The sequence below is a fragment of the Diutina rugosa genome (genome assembly GCF_008704595.1).
Source record: "Diutina rugosa strain CBS 613 chromosome Unknown scaffold58_size72158, whole genome shotgun sequence".
In the NCBI taxonomy this organism is placed as follows: Eukaryota; Fungi; Ascomycota; class Pichiomycetes; order Serinales; family Debaryomycetaceae; genus Diutina; species Diutina rugosa.
Genome location: NW_022995154.1, coordinates 31561 through 51403, shown reverse-complemented (window position 1 = coordinate 51403; position 19843 = coordinate 31561). Strand labels below are relative to the sequence as shown.

The following is a 19843-nucleotide window of genomic DNA, read 5'->3' as shown; positions in this document are numbered from 1 at the left end:
TTGTGACCACCAGTTAAGTTTTGGTTGCCCACCAGATTTCTTGTTGACTACGCGTTTGGATTTATAAGAGAAACACATTCTTATTCAAAACATTGATCTAAACGGAAACGATATTTTCAGTGGTGGTGTAGTTGACCTCCGAGAACGACACTTGGTTGGTGTCGTGGTTGATGGTAACATAGGCGCTACGCAAGAACGTGTCGCCAAAAGTGAAGCCACTATCAGGCAGCACTGGTTGAAAACCGAAGTAGCACTTACCGGAGGGGTTGCCGTTGTTGTCGTAAATCGTGAGCGCCAAGTCCTTGTAAGGAATCTTAATCTCAACGGTGCCGAACCAAAGCGACACATACTTGTTAGACGGCGCGTTGCAGTCAATTTGGTAGCCCTTCGGGTCCCAGACAAGCGACTCCACCTTAATGTTGTTGAACAAACTCTCAGGGAAGAAAGATAAAGTGGTGCCGGTGTCCACAATCGCCTCAAACTCAGCATTGCCAGACCCACCGTCACTGTCGGTGAGCTTAACTGTGGTCTTGATCGTATCGTAGACGGCATTGTCGCCAGTAGTGACGAGAGGGATGGTTGCAATGGGACCCTTGATCTTAGCAAGGTCGCGACCACCAAAGGTGAGAGAGCCAAGAGTCGCGTCGGGCTTGTTGAGGTAGTAGGAGTACGAGTTGGACAGGGTGATACCTTCATCCTTCAACTTTTGTGGGAATCTGGTGTAGGGGACGCCCTTGGTGATGTTGAGCTTAGTGCTACCGCCAATGCCGAAAATCCCTGTCAGGTTGTCCGTCAACGTCACCGTATTGGCTAAAGCCCATTGGAAATTCTTGACTTCAACCCCGGTTTCAAGCCACACCGACGAGGTGCCAAAATCGCCCTTGGCCGCCGACCCGTCCTCGTATTCGATACCGAAGGGGATGCCACTGTTGTTGAACCCACTGGTATCCTTCAACTTGGAGGCGTCGTACCACAAGTACGGCGACCCCGTGTCCAAATCCACATCCACCGTCTGCTGTTGTTTGATAAGCCCCAAGCGAACGCTGTAGTTGGTAGTGTTGAGCTTGACGTTCTGGGCACCGGCGTTCTTCGCTCTGGAAAGGTGGTCGGTCTTCAACACTGACTTCTTGGGCAGCTTACTCAAGGTGAACGAAAGCGGCTGGGGTTGTTGGTCTCTCACCACCAACGCGGCGGCTAAGGAGACCACAAATGGCGTAATAAGCAAAACCATGGCAAAACTGTTTGACTAAAGCTTCATCAAGGAAACACTATAGGCTTTTATAGTGCAGATCATTTGGGGTCGGGTCTCCGGGGTCGGCCTTGAATTAGGCGCTGGCTGGGTGATCCCCGTAATATTGTGGTGGCTGCGGCGTTTTGTGTCAAGGAGGCGGCTTTAAATTGCATTGTCTCTCCCGCTTGCATGTGGCTCCAATGTGTCAAGCAAACAGTTAAGCGAGAATGGCTCCATGTATATTTAGGAGAGCTCCTTGTTGAGGCAGTGTGGTCACTTTCGTAAATAGCGTACTCAATACAATTTGTGAGTGTTAGCGACGCGCGAACCAAAACATACGAGTGATTTAGCCCGGTATAGTGATCTCTAGAGCAAGGCCACGAGGCAGGGGGTGGAAACGCCTTATAGTTAATATCGATCAAGTATAACCGGCTATTTCCCGAGTGGGAAGCAGCATTTAGCGCAGTGCTCGCCGTTGTCGAAGCAACGGCACCTATGACCTCACCCCCTCCTGCTATTGTTTGCCGTGAGGGGTTTCCGGACTTGTGCCGGCCGGAGAACTACCAGTGGGGAAACCAAGCGACTCAACTAGTCAACACGCCCCATACTAACAATTTCGTCGAATATACATTGTGAAAACACCGGATTTTGCGTCGAATCTATACGAGTCTAATATGGGAGGATTCTCCGACTGGTCGCGTCTAAAAAAAGCTCCGTGACTGCCGTGCAGATTGAGACACGTGAACGCCCCCTACCAGCTCTCGGTCTAGAATATGACGAGAGTTCCGTAAGGCAAATTTGGCTCCTATCTGTTATGAGATAACGATTTCCTATTTTCTCCATCCAATTTATTTCAGGAGAGGTTCCATTTGATTTAGTGTAACCCACGCGGCCCTCACTCCGGAAAAAAGTTAAATTTAGCGCGCGAAATGGGTATCTCCGAAAGGTTGGGGTTAGTAGAACAATGAAGCAGTGTATTCAGAACTATAAAATCAATTAATTTCAAAGTTTACTCAAACGCTCACAACAAGACAATGTTCTCCTCGTCGGTGTGGTGGACGTTGGAGATGAGGGCGACGTTCTTGTCATGGTCGACGGTGACGTACATGTGGGTCAACGACGATACCCCCAAGGTATTCGGGGTCCCTTCGGGGGTCGGCTGGACCCCCAAAATGCACGAACCCGTCAAGGTACCCTTATCGTCGCGAGCCCTGATCGCCAAGTCGTTAAGGGAAAATCTCACTTCGACATCGTTAAACCACAACAGATAGTACAAGTCCGAAGGGATGTTGCACGGCACGAAGATGAGCCCGTCTTTTCTCACCGTGTTGGGGACTTTCTTCTGGATTTGCGCGACAATAGCCTTGGGTAACTTCGTAATCGTGTAGCCAGTGTCCAAGTTGACTTCGATGTTCTCCCCAAGCACTTCGCCGTCGGAACCAGTGATCTTGGTAAGTTGGATATTGTCAAAGCGAGAGTCGGGGGTGCCCGTGTTCAAAGGGATGGTGGCCACGGTGCCGTTGATCTTAGCCTTATCAATGCCGCCAAACACAATGTCACCCGAAGTAGCGTCCTTTGCGTTAAGGTAGTACAGGTAGCCGTTAGTTTTGATCTGGCCGTCGTCCTTCAACCGCTGGACGAAGTTGGGGTACTTTTTATTCGTCAGCTCGTTCTCGACTCTGCCCACGCCAAAAATCCCGGCAAAGCCGTTGGGGTTCTTCGAAAGGTTGTCTGCCACCACCCACTGGTAGTCCTTCACTTCAAGCCCGTTGTCGAGCCAGAGCAGCGACGTCCCGAACCAGCCATGAAGCGAGGTCTGGTCGTAGTACCCGATCGAGAACGGCTCAGACAAGTTCTTCCACAGCGACAAGTCGTGGATCTCGGGCTTGTTGATCCAGAGATCGGCCGAGCCAGTGTCGATCTCCACCGAGAACTTCTGGCCCTTGGTACCAAGCTCAACGTCAATCATATAGTAGTATCCATCGACCCAGAGCTGGGCTCTTTGGCCCGCAGGACCCGCCCGAGTAGTTCTGTCGGGTTCAACGACTTCAGGGCGAGTGTTCTTGTTCAACGAGAATTTGAGGGGTTGAGACTCGTCTCTGATTGCCAACGCCGTGGCCAACGCAAGTAAGTATGGAGCAAATAACATGAGGAATGGGATTTGAAGTCGTCACCACCACGTTCACTGCCAATTTATACCCCGGCCAGTGGTGCCTTTTGTGGCAATTTCACCTGGGCATTGTTCTCCTCATGGCGACCGCTAATGTGCCTCCGGATCGCCCAAAAATGAAAGGAGTTTGGTGGTCAGAGTGACTCATTTCGTGGCAAATCAGGAAATCAAGCCCAGTAGTGTCCTTAGTAGATCAACGGGAGCCACACATATTAGCCCTCGGGCATTTCTTAGTGGTGTCTAAACTGATCTAAAGTGCGACAGCGGCATTATCGAATACGACACAAAACGCATGCCGGTGCCATAGCAGCGGCTTCAGGGTCCTGATTTGACTCGGAACCAGTATACCCGCGTGTCCCCGTGGCAGTCACAAAGCTCGACGACGCCGTAGCCCCTATTCACTGGCTGCAACCACAATATCAAGGTGTTCTTGATCCACCAATAAGCCCCCGTTGTACTCCACCCAACACGTGGAATTGGCTCTACCCAACGCATTTGTCCGCCAATTGTGGCCATACGACCGAGGGCATGAGCGGAGTTATCGCGTGCGGTTACCTCGAGTGAGTGATAACCAGCTTTGATTTCAAGCCTAAATCCGATAACTCGCAATTGATAGCAAATAACCGGCGTAAAGTTGCCGTATAATCGAAAGCCATGCCACAAGAAATCCCTCAAAACTAAATTTACGTTTTCCTACAGTGGTCGACAATTTACTTCTCTCAAGCAAAGCCCTGATGGCTTTGTGGCCCGCGAAAACCGGTATTCATGAAATTCATGCCATATCTGTTGAAAATCGAGCATCATCTAGTTGCTTAACCTTATTGCACGTATCCTTAAACTCATTTATTACTGCCGTCGCTCAACAGCGAATTTTCGCCTCGTATAGGGCGTAGTCTATATGCTCACAACAACTCGTCCAATCTCGCCGCCGGGTTCGTCTCGACAAAGTCCAACGACACCTTGTGCCCCACCAACTCCCGGATGTTCAGCACCCCGTACTTGATCATGGTGGGCCGTTCAAGCGACAACCCCCACCCCAACACTCTCATGTTCTTGGGCAAGCCCATCGCCTCCAACATCTCGGGACGGAACATCCCCGAGTTACCAATCTCCACCCACTTGCCCAACCCCTTGTGGTAGGCAAAGATTTCCAACGACGGCTCGGTGTAAGGGTTGTAGGCGGCCTTGAATCTGAGACCGTCGACACCCATCTTGCCGAAGAAGTCTTCCATGAAGCCAATAAGGTCACCGAGGGTGATGTCGTAGCCTGCAATCACCCCTTCCACTTGATGGAATTCTGCCAAGTGAGTAGCGTCGACGGCTTCGTTACGGAACACCCGGTCGATCGAGAACAACCGCACCGGCTTCGGGTCCTGGGCGAGCTTGTGCAACATCGCCGCCGAGATGGCGGTGGTGTGGGTTCTGAGCACCATTCTCAACGATTCCTCGGCCTTCCACGGGTAGCGGTAGCCGATAGAGCCGTACTTACCCTCTTGGTGGACCTGTTGGATGTTCTTCCAGTAAGTCTCGTCCTCGGGCTTCTTGGCCACCGCGGGGTCTTTAAGGTAGAAAGTGTCTTGTAAGTCACGGGCCGGGTGCTGTTGAGGCACGAAAAGGGTGTCGAAGTTCCAGAACCCCGTCTCGGTGTATTGGTTCGAGGGCATCTCGGTGAACCCCATCAGGAAGAAGATCTGTCTGAACTCTTCCTTGACCTTGTTCAACGGGTGCAACGCCCCCAGCTGGGGGTAGATCCCTTCCAGGACAAAGTTGAGCGGCTTGAACTCCTTTTCCTTCCAGGTGCCGTTGACGATCATGTCCAGGGTGATATCGGTTTCGAGTTGCTTGATTTCGAGGGAGAATTCAGGCCCCTTTTCCACTTGGTAGCCGATGATCTTGGTCAAGGTGACAAGCTTACGCTTCTTCAACTCCTGCAACTCCTTGGCGTCGGCGAGAGTGCCGGTGGAGGCAATGGTGTTTAATTGGTCCAACACGGTATCGGTGGGGGTCGAGTCGACAAGGGCGACGATGCGGTCACCGTCCTTCTTCAACCACTTGTTCTTGAACGCCTTACCCTGGCCAACGGCGGCGATGGGCTTGGTGACGGCCTCTTGGATTTCGGCGACCAGCATACCTTCACCAGCGGGCTTAGAAAGCACCGCCTTCACCACTTCGATTTCGGGAGTGGCGCCGGCAGCGACGTAGCGCTTGGCTTCGTCAGTAAGGTTCCACTGGTCGGTTTCTTTCTTTGTCAGCGTCACCATCAGCTTCGCCGCCAACGACGTGAGCGCCGCCTGGAGCTGCTGCGAGTCAAGCGCCTTGAACTCGTCTACCTGCAAGGTGTTGTCGATCTTCCCGTCGGCATCGAGGCGGGCAAGGAGCCGGTGTTGCAAGTCGGACATGGTCGGTCTTTGCTGAGAAGAATTTTTCACGAAAAATGAGAATCGCTTGGTGAGGTGATCGGGGACAAAGATAAGACAAAAACGATAATTACCGACGTGAAGAGAGATTGATGAGTCACAGGATGATGACAGGGGTTTAACGGAGTGAAGTGGATGTGGTAGAATTCGAGAGGAAGGGGTGGGGAGATGGTGATTGTGAGTCATTCGCGGCCTGACTAAGCCGCCACCCGATCAGTGTGGAGAGAATTCAACGTAGATCAATCCGATTAGTAGTTAGGCAAATCAGTAGTATGATTTTCGTTGAGTGAAGTTGTATAGTTCACGGATCATTGGGTAGGGGCATTGCCCCATCGTCGCGTTGTGTAGAGGCGAGTGTGGATGAGTTTTGGTACTGACGCATTTCCTCCATCGACAACTCAGACAGTACTCGTAGACCGATATCTGAATCAAGTCATGTTTGAAGTTTCGTAAGACAATTGACAAAGCCTGTATCTTAGTTATGGGAGTCTGAGCTGCCAGCGATAACCCGTTGTTCATGAAGTGCGCGTGGCTTCAGGCGCTGATCTGTAATAGAAACCGACATCAACCACCAACGTTCAACGAGCAAATGATCGGAGATTACCGAAATGAAAACTTGAAATTATCAGCTGGTAGTTGCTATCAAGTTTGGCTCGACAATTTGGACTATAAGCCAAACCCCAATTGGCTTACATTGTCGTGAACACAATCACGTTAAATTTGTACAATATCGTAAATTTCTTACCACAATTGAGATTTCGTTCATTAGCGGTGGAACCGTTGAAACGCAAGATTGGATATTGTTTAACCTGCTCGATCACGCCGATCATACGTCGAGCATAAACGTTACCCCTGACATTAGTACTTTGAAGGATTGCGCTTTCTTCCTCGAGGTCCAGTAGCTTATTGAAAGATCTCTTGGTCTTTTAGAGTTTTAGATTTAGGTGTAGTTATTGTGGTTATCGCCTCAAAGGGACATCACCATTGGTGGCGTTTCACTACATCCAACCTAAATTTGCCTCAGCCTTCCTCGTGTGTGTGTGATAACAGCCATTGAGGGTTTCTATAATTAGTCTTGAAAGTGACTAACACAGCCATCCACTCCACTGTTTCCCTTTTTAACCACTTCCTACCTTCAATTTTTCTTTTCCGTCATCAAAACCCTAAGTTTGTCATGACCCTGATGGCTTCGCCTGCGCCACCTTTGAGTCTACCCCGTGTTCCCCCGTAACCAAATCTACTAACAATTAAAATTTACCACATGTAGCTCTAAACAATTCAAAACAAAGCAAGATGTGTTTACTCCTCCACCACGGGCTCAATTGAATTATATTCTCTGCGTTGGCATCATTCGTCTTGGTCCTTGGTTACGCAGCCCGCAACCCCCCGCCGTCGTGAGCAATGACGACGACGGAAATTTCCCGCGGGGCTCCACGAGAGCAATGTCACCCGCTGACATCCCGCCCCTCGTCTGAGACTTTTATTGCTTCGCAAGGCTCACTCGAGGGGCGGCGCATGCTTACCTCGGAGCGCCCCCATTCTCGATCGGGGAATGTACGCCTCACATTTGCTTCGAGACCAACAACTAAGCTTTCAAACAGTAAAATTAATTTATAATTAACATAGAGACATTGCGTTAAATCAAGCATACGTCGGCTTGGGGTGGCTGGGTCTGGTTCCTCAAACGAATCCATTGTCTCAGTGGGCGATGCCCGGCTTGGCACAGCCGCAGCCCCGCCGCGTCATCATACGTTTGCCACGCCGCGCGCCTCCTGCCTAGCATTGCTCCTGATGTCAACCTCGCTATAAATTCCCAGCAATGCCCGCAAATCCGCCTAATTGAACATTTACCATGGTATGTCTACTTCATTGCTTGATAAAATTGACATGAAACTAACTTTAGCCTGTTACTTGCTCAGATATTCCTAAGGTCATCCTTGCCATCATTCTCCCTCCTCTCGGGGTGTTCTTTGAAGTTGGCTGCAACAACCAATTCTGGCTCAACGTGCTTTTGACCATTCTCGGGTACTTCCCCGGGATCATCCACGCGTTGTATATCATCTTCACAAGATGACCCCCTTTTGTTTTTTCAGTATCTAAGAGAAAATAACGAATGCATATTTATCAAGCAATCTGTAGATTTTCGTGTCACTTTGTCAATCTTAAACGGTCATATTAGAGATCTCATCTCGAATGTAGTATCGTCTTCTTCAAATCTCGTCTCAAGCGTAGTCGGTATCTTGTCAACGGTTTCATCGGTGGTTGCTGGATAATGAGAATAACTATATTTTGGCATTTTCGTGTTTCTAGAAGTTCAAATTTGAGTATGTTCACATTAAAGATCTCGTCTTAGATGTAGGGTTGTGTTCTCAAGTGATCGTCTCCGATGTAGTCTATATTTTGTCAACGGTGCTTGCTGTGGCGTTGCCCTCATCGAGTTTGGTCCCCACTAAATTGCGCGCATTACCACCATGTACTCGGCCAGACTTGCCCCCCGGCTATTACGACCGGTGGGACGTCAGTTCACCCGGAACGTCGTCTACCAGCGGGCTAAAACTAACGGTGCTTCCACCACGTCGGCAGCGTCGTCGTCGCTGGCAGCAGCGGCGAAGCTGGCCGGTGGCAATGGCGACGCGTCTGAACCTTCGGCCGCCACCCCGTCCACCACGTCCAACACCACTAATGTGACTCCCGGGAACGGGTTACGGTTTAACGATGAGCCGTTGAGCGGTTCTGGAGCGCTGGGCCACTCTCCCCAGTCGACTGATTGGTCGGAATCTTTCCACGGTTTGGGGTCGAAACCGTTTGACCGCGAAACTATCGATATCCTCTTGGCTCCCATAAGCGATACCGATATTGAGATCAAGCCTGACGGGTTGTTGTACCTCCCTGAAATCAAATACCGTCGTATCCTCAATAGAGCTTTTGGCCCCGGTGGCTGGGGTCTCGCTCCGAGAACGGAGTCGTTAATTATCGACAAACAGATCTCGAGAGAGTATGCCCTTATTTGTGAAGGCCGTTTAGTGCTGATTGCTCGTGGCGAACAGGACTTCTTTGGTGGTAACGATAAGGTGACGACCGCGTTAGAAGGGTGCAAGCTGAATGCACTTATGCGGTGCTGCAAGGACTTGGGGATTGCCCTGGAGTTGTGGGACCCTCAGTTCATTCGAAAGTGGAAACAAAAGTACTGTGAAGAAGTATTTGTCGAACACGTCGGCACCAAGAAGAAGAAGAAGATCTGGAAGCTTAAGCTGACCAAGGGCGTCGAATACCCCTACAAAGCGTTATAATGCTTAATTAATCTTGTGTATAGAGCCGTAATGTAACTAATTTTGTGTATAACGCCCTTTTGTTACAGTATTCCTATACGTATATTTCATTATGCTATAGCTCAGAGGCTCTTGCCGATGCCGCGGCCCACGCCCAACTCCTCAACCGTCTGCAGCAACGGTCTTCTCTGCCACACGTCCCAGAACTGCTGCTTGGGCAACTTCTCGTCGCCGTTGGCCGCGACAAACTTGGCGTCCTGCCCCGCCAGCGACGCCGACTCAGCGTGGAAGAAGTTGTCGAGAACAGCGGTGATACCGGCACCAGCGAGGCCAGTCAACACCTTGTTTCTCAACGGCATCAGCTTGAAGCCCGCGGTCAAGACAACGGTGTTACCCACGAGTACCCCCCAGAACGTGTTCCAGGCGTCGTTCTTTTCTCTGAGGTTGGTCACCATCCCTTTAGTAGCAGTGGCGGTGGCGCCAAAGGCGATGGCGGTGAGGGGCAACCCCAATTTGAAGGTGGTACGCTTGAAGAGGTACAACCACCCGTAGGCCAACGCGGTGGTGTAGCCGCCGAACTTAAGGATCTGGGTGGTCTGGGTCTTGACGTCGACGGGAGCGTATTGAGGGTAGTGCTCCGACGAGAAGAACCCGCCCAAGCGGGGGAACTTGTCGGTGCTATCAGGAACCGGGGCAGACATGTTGGTAAAATCACTTTTTCGCCCGCAGTTATTGGTCGAGGCCAAGGCGCGCACGCTACCAGGAAAAAATGATGAGCCTGACAGAAGACGCTAACCCTGAAAATTCACTAAATGAGATGGGATTGAATTGAATTGATTGACAATTGATCATTAGAGTTGTATTTGCACTAATATTTTAATTGAGTTAAATGTGAATTCTTTTTTTTTAAATTCTTTTAAATTTCCATGATGGTTGTAACTGGTCGCGACTGTCATGACAATGCTAGTGTCTGTTTGGTTCTAGCATCAATAGCTACTAAAATTATATATTTGGCAAACAAGGGGACAACATGAGTGAACTCAAATATAACTAATGGCTCATCAATTCCGACTTTCCTCCAGTTGAAGCAAGAAGAGTTTTGGTTGGATGAGCGTAATAGAGTCCAATGGCTTCTTGAATGCATGACTCAATCGTCGACTTGTTCAGGAATTGCAAGCGTGGTTGGGGATGCTTAGTTTTGATTTTACCTGAATTTCGCTGCAAAATCACAGATGGTGTAAGATGATCAGTTGTTTGTTACAATCAAAGCTATATGTACATATGTTTATTTGATTCTAGTGATGCTTCCCTTTCGTCATATTTTACAACTAAAAGATGATGGGTAAGGCGAGAGCAAGGAGGAGCCACCCGGGGTTGACAGCCGATGCCGCCAGGTCAGTATCCTTACCATTCTTAATGTAAGTACGGTTAGAGAACGGTTGAGGGAACATGTCGTATTCCACAAGCCGTTTAAAATCCCACTCGATGGTAGTTTCCGTCTTGTAGCACCAGAAGATCCACCCGTTCATCTTTGACTCGTATTGGTCCAATTGCATTTCGATAAACTTACGAGTGTTCTTCCGCTTAAGTTTCAGCCACGAGTTGATATCATTAATGGCGTCACAGCTACCGGTACGGTTGAAATTGTAGGGTTGATCACCAGCATAGCGAGAGCCTAACCCCACGCCGTTGAGCCAAGGAGTACAATCAGTTAAAGCTGCTGACCATTCACCCACCACCGCCGGGTGAGTCTCGTTACTAATACCTTCTGCAAGCCCCTTAATGTTGTTCATGTGTTCAGTGATATTCATCGGTTGCTGCTCTTCAGTAAACACCTCATACTTGTGGTGGTCAATTAAAACGTTATCCGACGTATTAAGGAAATCGTTCCAGTAAGATGTCGGTTGGAAGGCATCGTGAAAGACAATCATGTTTTTCAATTCCATCAAATTGCCAGCATTAATGTAAGCGTTTTGGAAAAACTTCTTAATCTCATTGGTGTCCAAAGTACCACCTAACGGTTCGTTAACAATCTCAATGCCGAGCAACGTATCCTTATATTGCTGAGCCATATCGCCCAGACCGTATTTGGTGAAGATAGTGTTAAGTACTTGGTAAGTAACGTTAACATTATTAGTCGAGTTGAACCAACCAGGGTAGCCAATATCACGGTAACCCGACGAGTCAAACCCATTCTGCAGTCCTGGAACCCCGTGTAAATCGATCCACACTTTCAAATCATGGTTTTTCGCCCATTCAAGCGCTTTATCCAAATAGTCAGCCGCCCCTTTAATATAAGGGTCACCGTCCAACGTGTGGAACGCCCAGTAGCCAATAGGGATTCTCACCATGTTGAACCCATAGTTCTTAATGTCAGCAAAGTCATCTTCAGTGAACCACGACAGCCAGTGTTGCTGGAGTTGCTTTTCCGCCTCATCATGGCCAAGCTGTTTACAGAAATGGTACTCGTCCACGGGGATGGTAGCCGAGGAATTGGTGGCGTTAAATTGAAGGAAAAGCGACGGGGTGATGTAGGGCTCGAGCACAAGCCACCCACCCAACGCGATCCCTTGGTAGTGGAACTGGCGCCAGTCGTAATTGGGGTCAATTGACGTCAGCGTGTTTTTGGCGACGGTGCCGTTAGTGGGGAACGCCGTCAGGTTGAGCTGGGCCACCGCTAGTGTGATAAGCCAGAGTAAAAGAAGCATGGCTGGTGGGCTGGTTGTCTAAACTCTCGCGGTTCGAAATTTATGTAAACATCCTAAATATAGACGCAGCAGCAGCACCCCCCCTTTCGGAAAGTTAAGGTACACAGACCCTGACCCTCGGAGTTATAGCGTCGATATCACAATTAAATTATGAGTGAAATAGCACGGACGAAAGACTGAGATGACAATTATTTAGAGCTTGATCTTGGTTTTGTTTGTCGCGAGATACGAGACATGTGGGGTGGCCGATGTTTACCCGGCAACCTTGGCCTACATCCGCGAGAGATGACTTTTATCGTTCAATTGCATCAATCTCGATTGCGTGAATTTGTCAGTCAAGCCAGTCACACAATGTAGCAATAAGGCCAAAGAATTGTCATGATAAGACAAATCTTCTAACTTAATGATCAATTAGCATGGACAACGATTGTGATTGCCACTAAGCGAGTCAAAGTTGTTTTCGTACTAGATCACCAGTTAATATTTCTGTGAAGGTTGAGATGTTAGTAGCTGGGTTTGGATGTTACTAGCCTGGTTTGGATGTTAGTAGCTGGGTTTGGATGTTAGTAGCTGTTACACGATTGCATCATTACATAGTCTATGTACAATTAGTCGAGGGTTTCGGCGGCGTCGACCTCGACGACGGTCGCCTGCTCGCCCAAGATGTTGTTGATCGCCGCCGGCGGGTGGGCGGCGATCATCATCACGACGACCTCGTAGACGTCCTGGGGCACCGATCTTTGGTAGATGCCAAGGATGTCGGTGGGGTTGGGGTACACCGCCAACGCCTTGTAGAAGCAGATGGCGGCGTCGATCTTGAGTTGAGGCTTCGTCGCCAACTGCTCACCAAGCGCCACCTGTTGCATGAAGAACAGCTCCTTCTCCGACAAGTCGGTGGGGATGGGGTTGGCGGCCAAGTCGTCCAAAAGCGCCTGCTTCACCAGCTCCAATTTGAGCTGTTTCAGCTCATGGGCCAACTTCAGCGCCTGCTTCTCCTGGTCGACGGCCCGCTTCTTCAACTGGCGGCGGAAATTGACGTCGTGTCTTCTTCTGTAGTCAAAGTAGACGGCATAGCCCACGGCGGCGGCGGCGGCGATACCGGTGATCGTCCAGAACAGCGACTTCGACGACATGAATGGATGGCCATTGGGCGAGGTTTTTTCACCTTGGTGAGACCCGTGTCACGTGACATACTTTTAAGGCACTGACGTCATCACTAGTCTCGCACCCTACGGCCGGTTCCGGTATGATTCATTAAGTGCGATTTTTCGCCCCACCGCTAATTTCCATATATCCCATTTGATTAACAAAATGTCGAAGCTGGTGAATCTCGCCGTGATTGGCGCCGGTGTCGTTGGTCTGGCGTTCATCCGTCAATTGGCGGCGCTCAAAACCAACGTCACTTTTAACGTCGTCTACTTGGCCCGCTCGCTGAAGGAGGCCGTCTACAACGACGACCACTCCCCCATTAACCTCAATGCCTACCAGCTGGCGGCCGCCAAGCCCGTGTTGTCGGTGTCTGACCTTATTAGCTTCCTCACCAAGGCTAACAAGCCCACCATTCTCGTCGACAACACCTCGAACCCGCAATTGGCCGATGCTTACCCTCAGTTTGTCGAGGCGGGTATTTCCATCGCTACCCCTAACAAGAAGGCGTTTTCGTCGGAATTATCGCAATGGAAGAAGATCTTCGACGCCTCGGCCAAGCCCGGGGGCGGGTTGGTCTACCACGAAGCCACCGTCGGCGCTGGTTTGCCCATTATCGGCCCGCTTAAGGATATGGTGTTGACCGGTGACAAGATCCAAGTTGTTGAAGGTATCTTCCTGGGTACGTTGTCGTACATCTTCAACGAGTACTCGACGACGCTGCCTTCGCAAGTGAAGTTCTCCGATATCGTTGCCAAGGCGAAACTGTTGGGGTACACTGAACCCGACCCTCGTGACGATTTGAACGGGATGGACGTGGCGAGAAAAGTCACCATTGTCGGGAGAATTGCTGGTGTCCCCATTGAGCTGCCCACCGCGTTCAAGGTGGAACTGTTGATCCCGGCTCCCCTCGAGTCGGTGTCGCTGGCGGCGGAATTCTTGGAGAAGTTGCCCCAATACGACGACGAAATGCAAAAGCTTAAGGACGAAGCGTTTGCCAACAACCAGGTGTTGAGATTTGTCGGTAAAGTCGATGCCACTACCGGTGAAGCGTCGGTGGGCATTGCCAAGTACGGCTTTGACCACCCCTTCGCCGGGCTTAAGGGCTCCGACAACGTGGTGCTGATTAAGACCGACCGCTACCCTAACCCGTTGGTGGTTCAAGGTGCCGGTGCCGGCGCTGACGTCACCGCCCACGGGGTGTTGGCCGACACCGTGAGAATCGCCGAACGCATCGCCCAATGACTAGCCACCCCTCGTCTATAATAATAGAAGACAATAAGAGATTGACCGATTTGAAACGTGATAGTAATAATTATGTCAAATTAATGTGCACAACCAGATTGTTCATCTTTTAAAAACAATTGGAAAGTAAAAATTAAAAGGAGCCAGTTTCTGTAGCGACAGAATCAACAAGCTGTTTGTTAATGGAGAAGTCAGTCACCTCTACCCAAAGGAAATCATGCTAACTAACATGTTTTCAGACACGATGATCTGAACATTGTTGAATGATACTAAGTAGAATGGAATATTTACCCAAACGGTCCGAAAGTGAAGACTCGTTATCGTTCATGATGATTTCTTCAACATTCAGAGGTCACGCTAAATTGATGACAAATTGCACTACATTTTTCAATCATTATAGTTAGTATTAACCCTAAAAAACGCTATCAAAATTCATCCCATTCGTTTTTCTCATAGACTCGTCGTAATTGATTATCCTGGGACTTGAGCGGCGGTAAAAAGTGAGGTTGAAAGGTCACCGTCCCATTGCATACTAATGACGGCGGCGGCGAGCCCGGAGGATAGCCCAATTGCTCGACGGTGGCAGCGCTGTCACACTCAAGATGCACCAAATGCGTAAGCCCTGTGAATCGCAATTTGGCGTGATCACCCCACTTGACACGGCACAATGCGACCAGTCGTATCGACGAAGGGAGTGTAATACCGTCGTGGTAGAGATTTCTGAAATCAGCATAGCCGATCTCCACCGATTTGAGCCTATCACATCTTTCCAACGTCGCCAAAATTGGAATGCCACCACGTCGACCCTTACACTTTTCCACCCACTGATCATTGAGGTAGGAGATGTATAATTTTTCCACCATTCTGGGAATGGAACCGATTCGTCCCGGCTTACTACAAGAAAGATATTGGCATTTGATGCCATCAGCACGGTCAAGCACGGTATCAAGCAATTTCAAGAATTTGGCCTCAATCTGTGGACGCTTGAAGTTTGACCAAAATTTGCAGTGAAGAATCTCTACGTGCTTCGCCGTAAGAGCCACTCTCGACAATTTCATTCTTTTGAGAATAACCGATTTGAGACGGTGGCTGATCTCGACCGCCTGGTTTACCTTTCTCATCGAGAGATGAACAAGTCGGGGAAACTGTTTTAATGGGACTTTGGTCCCATCCACTTTTAAGTTCACGATGTTGGGGGCGTTGGGATAGCCGACTGACCTGACTGCCGCAACGGCCAATCTCGTGAGTTTGATACAATTAAGAGTCACGGTTCTGGCTCTTAAAATGTTGACGTATCTGACAGTTTCAGAGTTAATGACTATGTCGTTAACTTCAGGATTATCAAGATTCTTGTAGCCAAAAACTTTGAGTTGGGAAGGGATTCCCGTCACCGGTTGCGACAGTACCATGACAAACTCATCCACATTAGGGGGCAAGCGCGTGAACTGGTTGAGAACCTTGTCAAATTTTATCTGTAACACTTTCATCGCAAAAAGCATATCCATGTCGCGAACTGATAAAGTGTGCGCCCGAAGCATCGTAAGTTGACTCATTTGATTGTCGGTGAAAACGTTCGTCGCGTCAACACCATGATGTTGGCCAAGAAGAACGACCTCTTGAAGTTGAGTAGACGACATCTCCTTAAAACAAATACCATCCGTTATGGTCATCTCCCTCCACATCTCTGGTGACCAGTAGTTTGCGCTCGAAACACAGGATAATTTAACACACGTCCCCTTGATAATGTAGAAAAACGGACCTTTGAAGTTTTTGAGATTAGGTAACAGGGTTGCATTGAATGTGAGTCTCAAGTTGTCGCAAATCTCGATGTCAGTCACCAGCAGTGGCAAGACAAGTGTGCCAGCGGGAGTGAATCGCTTGGCCCTGAAGTGGGTAAGTTGAGTCAAGTGCTCGAAGTTTAGAGGCAACTTGGTCCGACAGCCGTCGAGGGAGAGCTTTCGAACCGACCGCGGGATCGTATTAGGATTTAACTCGATACACCCGAATATCAGAACTTTGGAAACACGCCCGTTGATACCGGTGAGGTCCACGCCCAGGTAATACTTAGGGATATGTTGCACCAGCAACGTCAACTGCGAATATTTCACTTGGTTGAGGTGCCACTTTGTAAGGTCAAGTTGGCCACACGGGGTACATACCAGAATTTTACACGGGGGAAGCCGGGCGTATGTGGAAAAGTTGATCCAGGGGGAATTGTCATAGCTGAGCTCGTCCGGGGTCACATGTACCACGAGTGTCTTGAGGTGGTCGGCCAACCGCGCCGTAAACTTGCTCAATTCGAGATTGAGGAAGAACCGACAAAGGTCAGCCACCCCAAGGTGGGCATAAATCTCCGAGAGGATCTCGTTTGGAAGCGTTTCAAGCCGTAGCGTTTTTTCTGGTTGAACGTCCATGGGGCAGCGATTAGGGTCGATCACCAACCCAGATAGACTGAGTGCGTGCGCACTCTAGCTATTGGGAATCAGAGGCAACTCGGCTGCGACAACCAGAAGGTATACATCGAGGGAATGGTGAGACGATGATCGCGTGGTCTCAACAGCGATGGGTGTGGACGTTTTTATCGAGGATCAACGCACCCCACATATTCTGTGACACGAGCCATCCCAATGTTTGTCTGAAGAAAACCATTTGCATTCTTGTTGGGCATGACTTACCCCTATCGCCCCCCGCCAGCATTCGAGTATGTTTCAATCTGCCATTCCTGATAATGACAGAGCAGCTCAATCCAACGCCAGATTTGGCTAAAGCCTGAAAATGGATTGATGAATCAGCCAAAGTCAGTCAGACTCGTGCCAAAAACACCCTTCATTGAAAAAGCTCATGATGAAGAAGCTCATAATGACGTTGTTTGTTTGGTGCCCATTGTAAAGTTAGTGGGCTCTCAAAGGTGAAAGCTTACACACTGATGAGGTTTCGTCGGAATCCAACAACATCAGTAATGGCTGGATAAGCGACTAGCTTCAAGTCGAAACAAAGCTGGAAAGAAATCAAATGAATATTTGCTGATCGCAAAAGCCCAAATGGCTAGTCGAATCAACAAGCAATTTCCTGTTAAGGTGTTTGCCTGCCTTGATTGAGTCGACCAAATTTTCTTGAATTGATTTTCAGGATTGAACACTGTGATTCAAAACCAATTGCCAGTGAACTAAGGATAACTTTCAAACCATATCAAGACTTGATGAGTCTACTCCAAGGCGCCAGCAAGCTGTCGTTAACAGTTGACATTGACCTCAAAACACCTTGTAAAGTATTGCATAGCGGGATTCAAAGTATCACGGGATAGCCTTTGAGACTTGACAAGCATGTCTTGTATTTGGTCAGTTGATCATCCACAGAGTTCGAAGTAGCACATTTTGGCGGTATTCAGTCCAGGATAGCATTCGAAAACATTGAGTATAACATGCTCGAGCTTTAAGCAACCAACAATAATCCTTCGCTTAATGCGCCGAAAAATACTGACCTGTGCGCAGTACTGTAAATACGAGAAAAATGACTTGACAACGAAGAAACGAAGAAACGAAGAAAGTGTTGGAAAATTCATTACTTCGTATCCATAAATAACTGGAGTTTCCAAATTACATATATATACAAGTTGCATAATTTTGAAGGAAACAACCTCGATAAGTGTTAGTCATTATAATCATCACTTGATAAACTTGCCAAATAACCCATACTTCAATCACTGAATTTCTGCGTCAATTTCTTCGTCAATTTCTTCGTCAAAATCTTTGTCAATTCCACAAATCAGTAAAAGTGTCGAGGTTATGGAATCTCATTGATAGTGGCACATTCGAGGGGATTGAAGTAGAGTAACAAATCGTAGACGGTTACACTATAGCCCTGTTCCACGACCGCCTGGTATATTGGCTCATCCCAAAAGTATTTCTGACCGTGCCGTTGGCGGTACCAGTTCATGTAATCCACCCAGATGTTGTTATCGCGAATGTAGTATAGCTCGAATACAAGAGCGTAGGCAGCCAACACGTTAAGCCAGCTGAGAGCTAGCGGATTCTGGGCATACACCAAGTCCCAAAACGCATCCGACACGTTTACAAATACAGGATGGCACTCGAGCGGATATAAGGTGATCGTGGTGCGATACAATTGTTGATCGAGAACAGCAAACGCGTGTCTGACAATAGCCACGTCAGCCGGGGTCCCTAGCCCATCGGCGTGGGTGTCGATAAACTCTATTATGCGGGCAAAAAACGGAAACATTATGGCATTGTCGTTGCTAGGCGAACACAAACCAAGGATGCTTTCGTAGGGCAGGTTCTGCAAATATGGTAGCAACGTCGCGTACGTTTGGCGAAAACCATTATTGTAGGCAACGAAATCATTACCGCCTCTAGTGAAATCGACCAACGGACAAGTGCCCGAAGGTAACCTCTCTAGGATAGCAAACAAAAATGTCAACGATGTCATGAGCACTCTCGCCTCGGTTGTTGTACAGGTATTATCAAGCACTTTCCCCATTTGTCGACTGGTTGCCAGGAGTAAATAGTTGTACAGGTTCATGACAAAGTTGTACACCTTGGCTATCGACAACTCCAGCCCGTCATCGATGGGGGTATCCCCCAAAAGATACCGACGGTTGTTGTTGCCTAACAAGATCAATCCCAGAAACGCATACAATCCCAGCTGGATCAACTCCAGCGTGGCGTAGAGTCTCTCCCTTACGTTATTCCACAACTGTATTCGTCGGAAATTGTGACTGACGACGTAGTGGCGCGAACTCCAGTCGATCATGAACCAAATGATCCACATTTCCATCGACGACATGTAAGGTTTATTAGGAAAAAGAGAATGAACCAACGACTCCAGCACCTGAGGAGAAATGGAATCAATGAGTGCTTCATTACGAAGAGCCTTCGCCGTAACCAGCGAGTCCTCGGAATCCACGTGAAACAACTCATCAAGGGTGTCGACGATCAGATCGTTATTAAGGAATCCTTCGCCATTGGCATCACTTAGCAAATCGGTAAGTCCAAGGACACCATTATGTAGGTGGTGACCGTCCCCTATCAATTGAAGTACACCATTTTGTGAGTGGTCATCTACTATGACTTCAACGGGATTAACTGACGTGCTATTGGATAAAATCTAGGAGGTGGCAGCGGTTGATTTGGTCGAGGTTGGTGAATCGGGATACACGCACTCTCGGTTGCGATGAACGCAATATTCACACGGTCGTTTGAGGTCACACTGGCGTTAGTCATATTTGTCACGGCACACAAAAGGACAACTGTTTACTTACTTTGATATGGAGGCGGCGACAGTTAAGACATTTGCGTACTGACGGGCGCACCATGAGCAGCCATGATCGCTAGCGCGATCAGCCGGATCGTTTGGAAAAAAGCTAGCCAGATATATTGTTTAGGCAAAGACATCATTGTTTGCCACGACTCAAACGGAACTCATTCTCGTGATTCAATCATCTTGAGTGTAGATTTCTCTGGGACTAGATGTAAATGATTTTAATTAATATTCGTACTTCTTCTGCGCAAATCAAGCACCTGGGGCGCATGCTAGCGGTGGGACAAATCCTCGACGAGAACCACTATAAAGGCTATTTCACATGAACCTCGATAAATCCTCGGTCAGTATGTCGATTAGTAGTACAAATACAAATAATG

The 19843-nt window shown here is 48.7% G+C and overlaps 10 protein-coding genes across 10 annotated transcripts; 2 read left to right on the top strand and 8 right to left on the bottom strand. All coding sequences in view use genetic code 12, as the record gives it.

The window, feature by feature from the left end:
* Positions 1-97: 97 nt before the first annotated feature.
* Positions 98-1231, bottom strand: DIURU_003296 (uncharacterized protein; the record flags this gene model as incomplete). The annotated part of the gene is made up of 1 exon (XM_034156042.1): positions 98-1231. One exon carries the CDS (start codon positions 1229-1231, stop codon positions 98-100), a length of 1134 nt encoding a protein of 377 aa, XP_034011922.1.
* Positions 1232-2252: 1021 nt separating this feature from the next.
* Positions 2253-3380, bottom strand: DIURU_003295 (uncharacterized protein; the record flags this gene model as incomplete). Its single annotated transcript, XM_034156041.1, has 1 exon — positions 2253-3380. One exon carries the CDS (start codon positions 3378-3380, stop codon positions 2253-2255), a length of 1128 nt encoding a protein of 375 aa, XP_034011921.1.
* Positions 3381-4303: 923 nt separating this feature from the next.
* FRS2 (phenylalanine--tRNA ligase subunit alpha) lies at positions 4304-5800 on the bottom strand (the record flags this gene model as incomplete). The annotated part of the gene is made up of 1 exon (XM_034156040.1): positions 4304-5800. One exon carries the CDS (start codon positions 5798-5800, stop codon positions 4304-4306), a length of 1497 nt encoding a protein of 498 aa, XP_034011920.1.
* A 2489-nt stretch (positions 5801-8289) lies between these two features.
* Positions 8290-9108, top strand: MGM101 (Mgm101p; the record flags this gene model as incomplete). Its single annotated transcript, XM_034156039.1, has 1 exon — positions 8290-9108. The coding sequence occupies one exon, from the start codon at positions 8290-8292 to the stop codon at positions 9106-9108; it is 819 nt and encodes a 272-aa protein (XP_034011919.1).
* Positions 9109-9209: 101 nt separating this feature from the next.
* DIURU_003292 (uncharacterized protein) lies at positions 9210-9788 on the bottom strand (the record flags this gene model as incomplete). The annotated part of the gene is made up of 1 exon (XM_034156038.1): positions 9210-9788. One exon carries the CDS (start codon positions 9786-9788, stop codon positions 9210-9212), a length of 579 nt encoding a protein of 192 aa, XP_034011918.1.
* A 627-nt stretch (positions 9789-10415) lies between these two features.
* EXG2 (glucan exo-1,3-beta-glucosidase) lies at positions 10416-11795 on the bottom strand (the record flags this gene model as incomplete). The annotated part of the gene is made up of 1 exon (XM_034156037.1): positions 10416-11795. One exon carries the CDS (start codon positions 11793-11795, stop codon positions 10416-10418), a length of 1380 nt encoding a protein of 459 aa, XP_034011917.1.
* A 608-nt stretch (positions 11796-12403) lies between these two features.
* On the bottom strand, positions 12404-12928 carry TOM20 (Tom20p; the record flags this gene model as incomplete). The annotated part of the gene is made up of 1 exon (XM_034156036.1): positions 12404-12928. The coding sequence occupies one exon, from the start codon at positions 12926-12928 to the stop codon at positions 12404-12406; it is 525 nt and encodes a 174-aa protein (XP_034011916.1).
* Positions 12929-13106: 178 nt separating this feature from the next.
* Positions 13107-14186, top strand: HOM6 (homoserine dehydrogenase; the record flags this gene model as incomplete). Its single annotated transcript, XM_034156034.1, has 1 exon — positions 13107-14186. One exon carries the CDS (start codon positions 13107-13109, stop codon positions 14184-14186), a length of 1080 nt encoding a protein of 359 aa, XP_034011915.1.
* A 425-nt stretch (positions 14187-14611) lies between these two features.
* DIURU_003288 (uncharacterized protein) lies at positions 14612-16600 on the bottom strand (the record flags this gene model as incomplete). Its single annotated transcript, XM_034156033.1, has 1 exon — positions 14612-16600. The coding sequence occupies one exon, from the start codon at positions 16598-16600 to the stop codon at positions 14612-14614; it is 1989 nt and encodes a 662-aa protein (XP_034011914.1).
* Positions 16601-17969: 1369 nt separating this feature from the next.
* DIURU_003287 (uncharacterized protein) lies at positions 17970-19426 on the bottom strand (the record flags this gene model as incomplete). Its single annotated transcript, XM_034156032.1, has 2 exons — positions 17970-19228; positions 19360-19426. 2 exons carry the CDS (start codon positions 19424-19426, stop codon positions 17970-17972), a joined length of 1326 nt encoding a protein of 441 aa, XP_034011913.1.
* Positions 19427-19843: the final 417 nt, after the last annotated feature.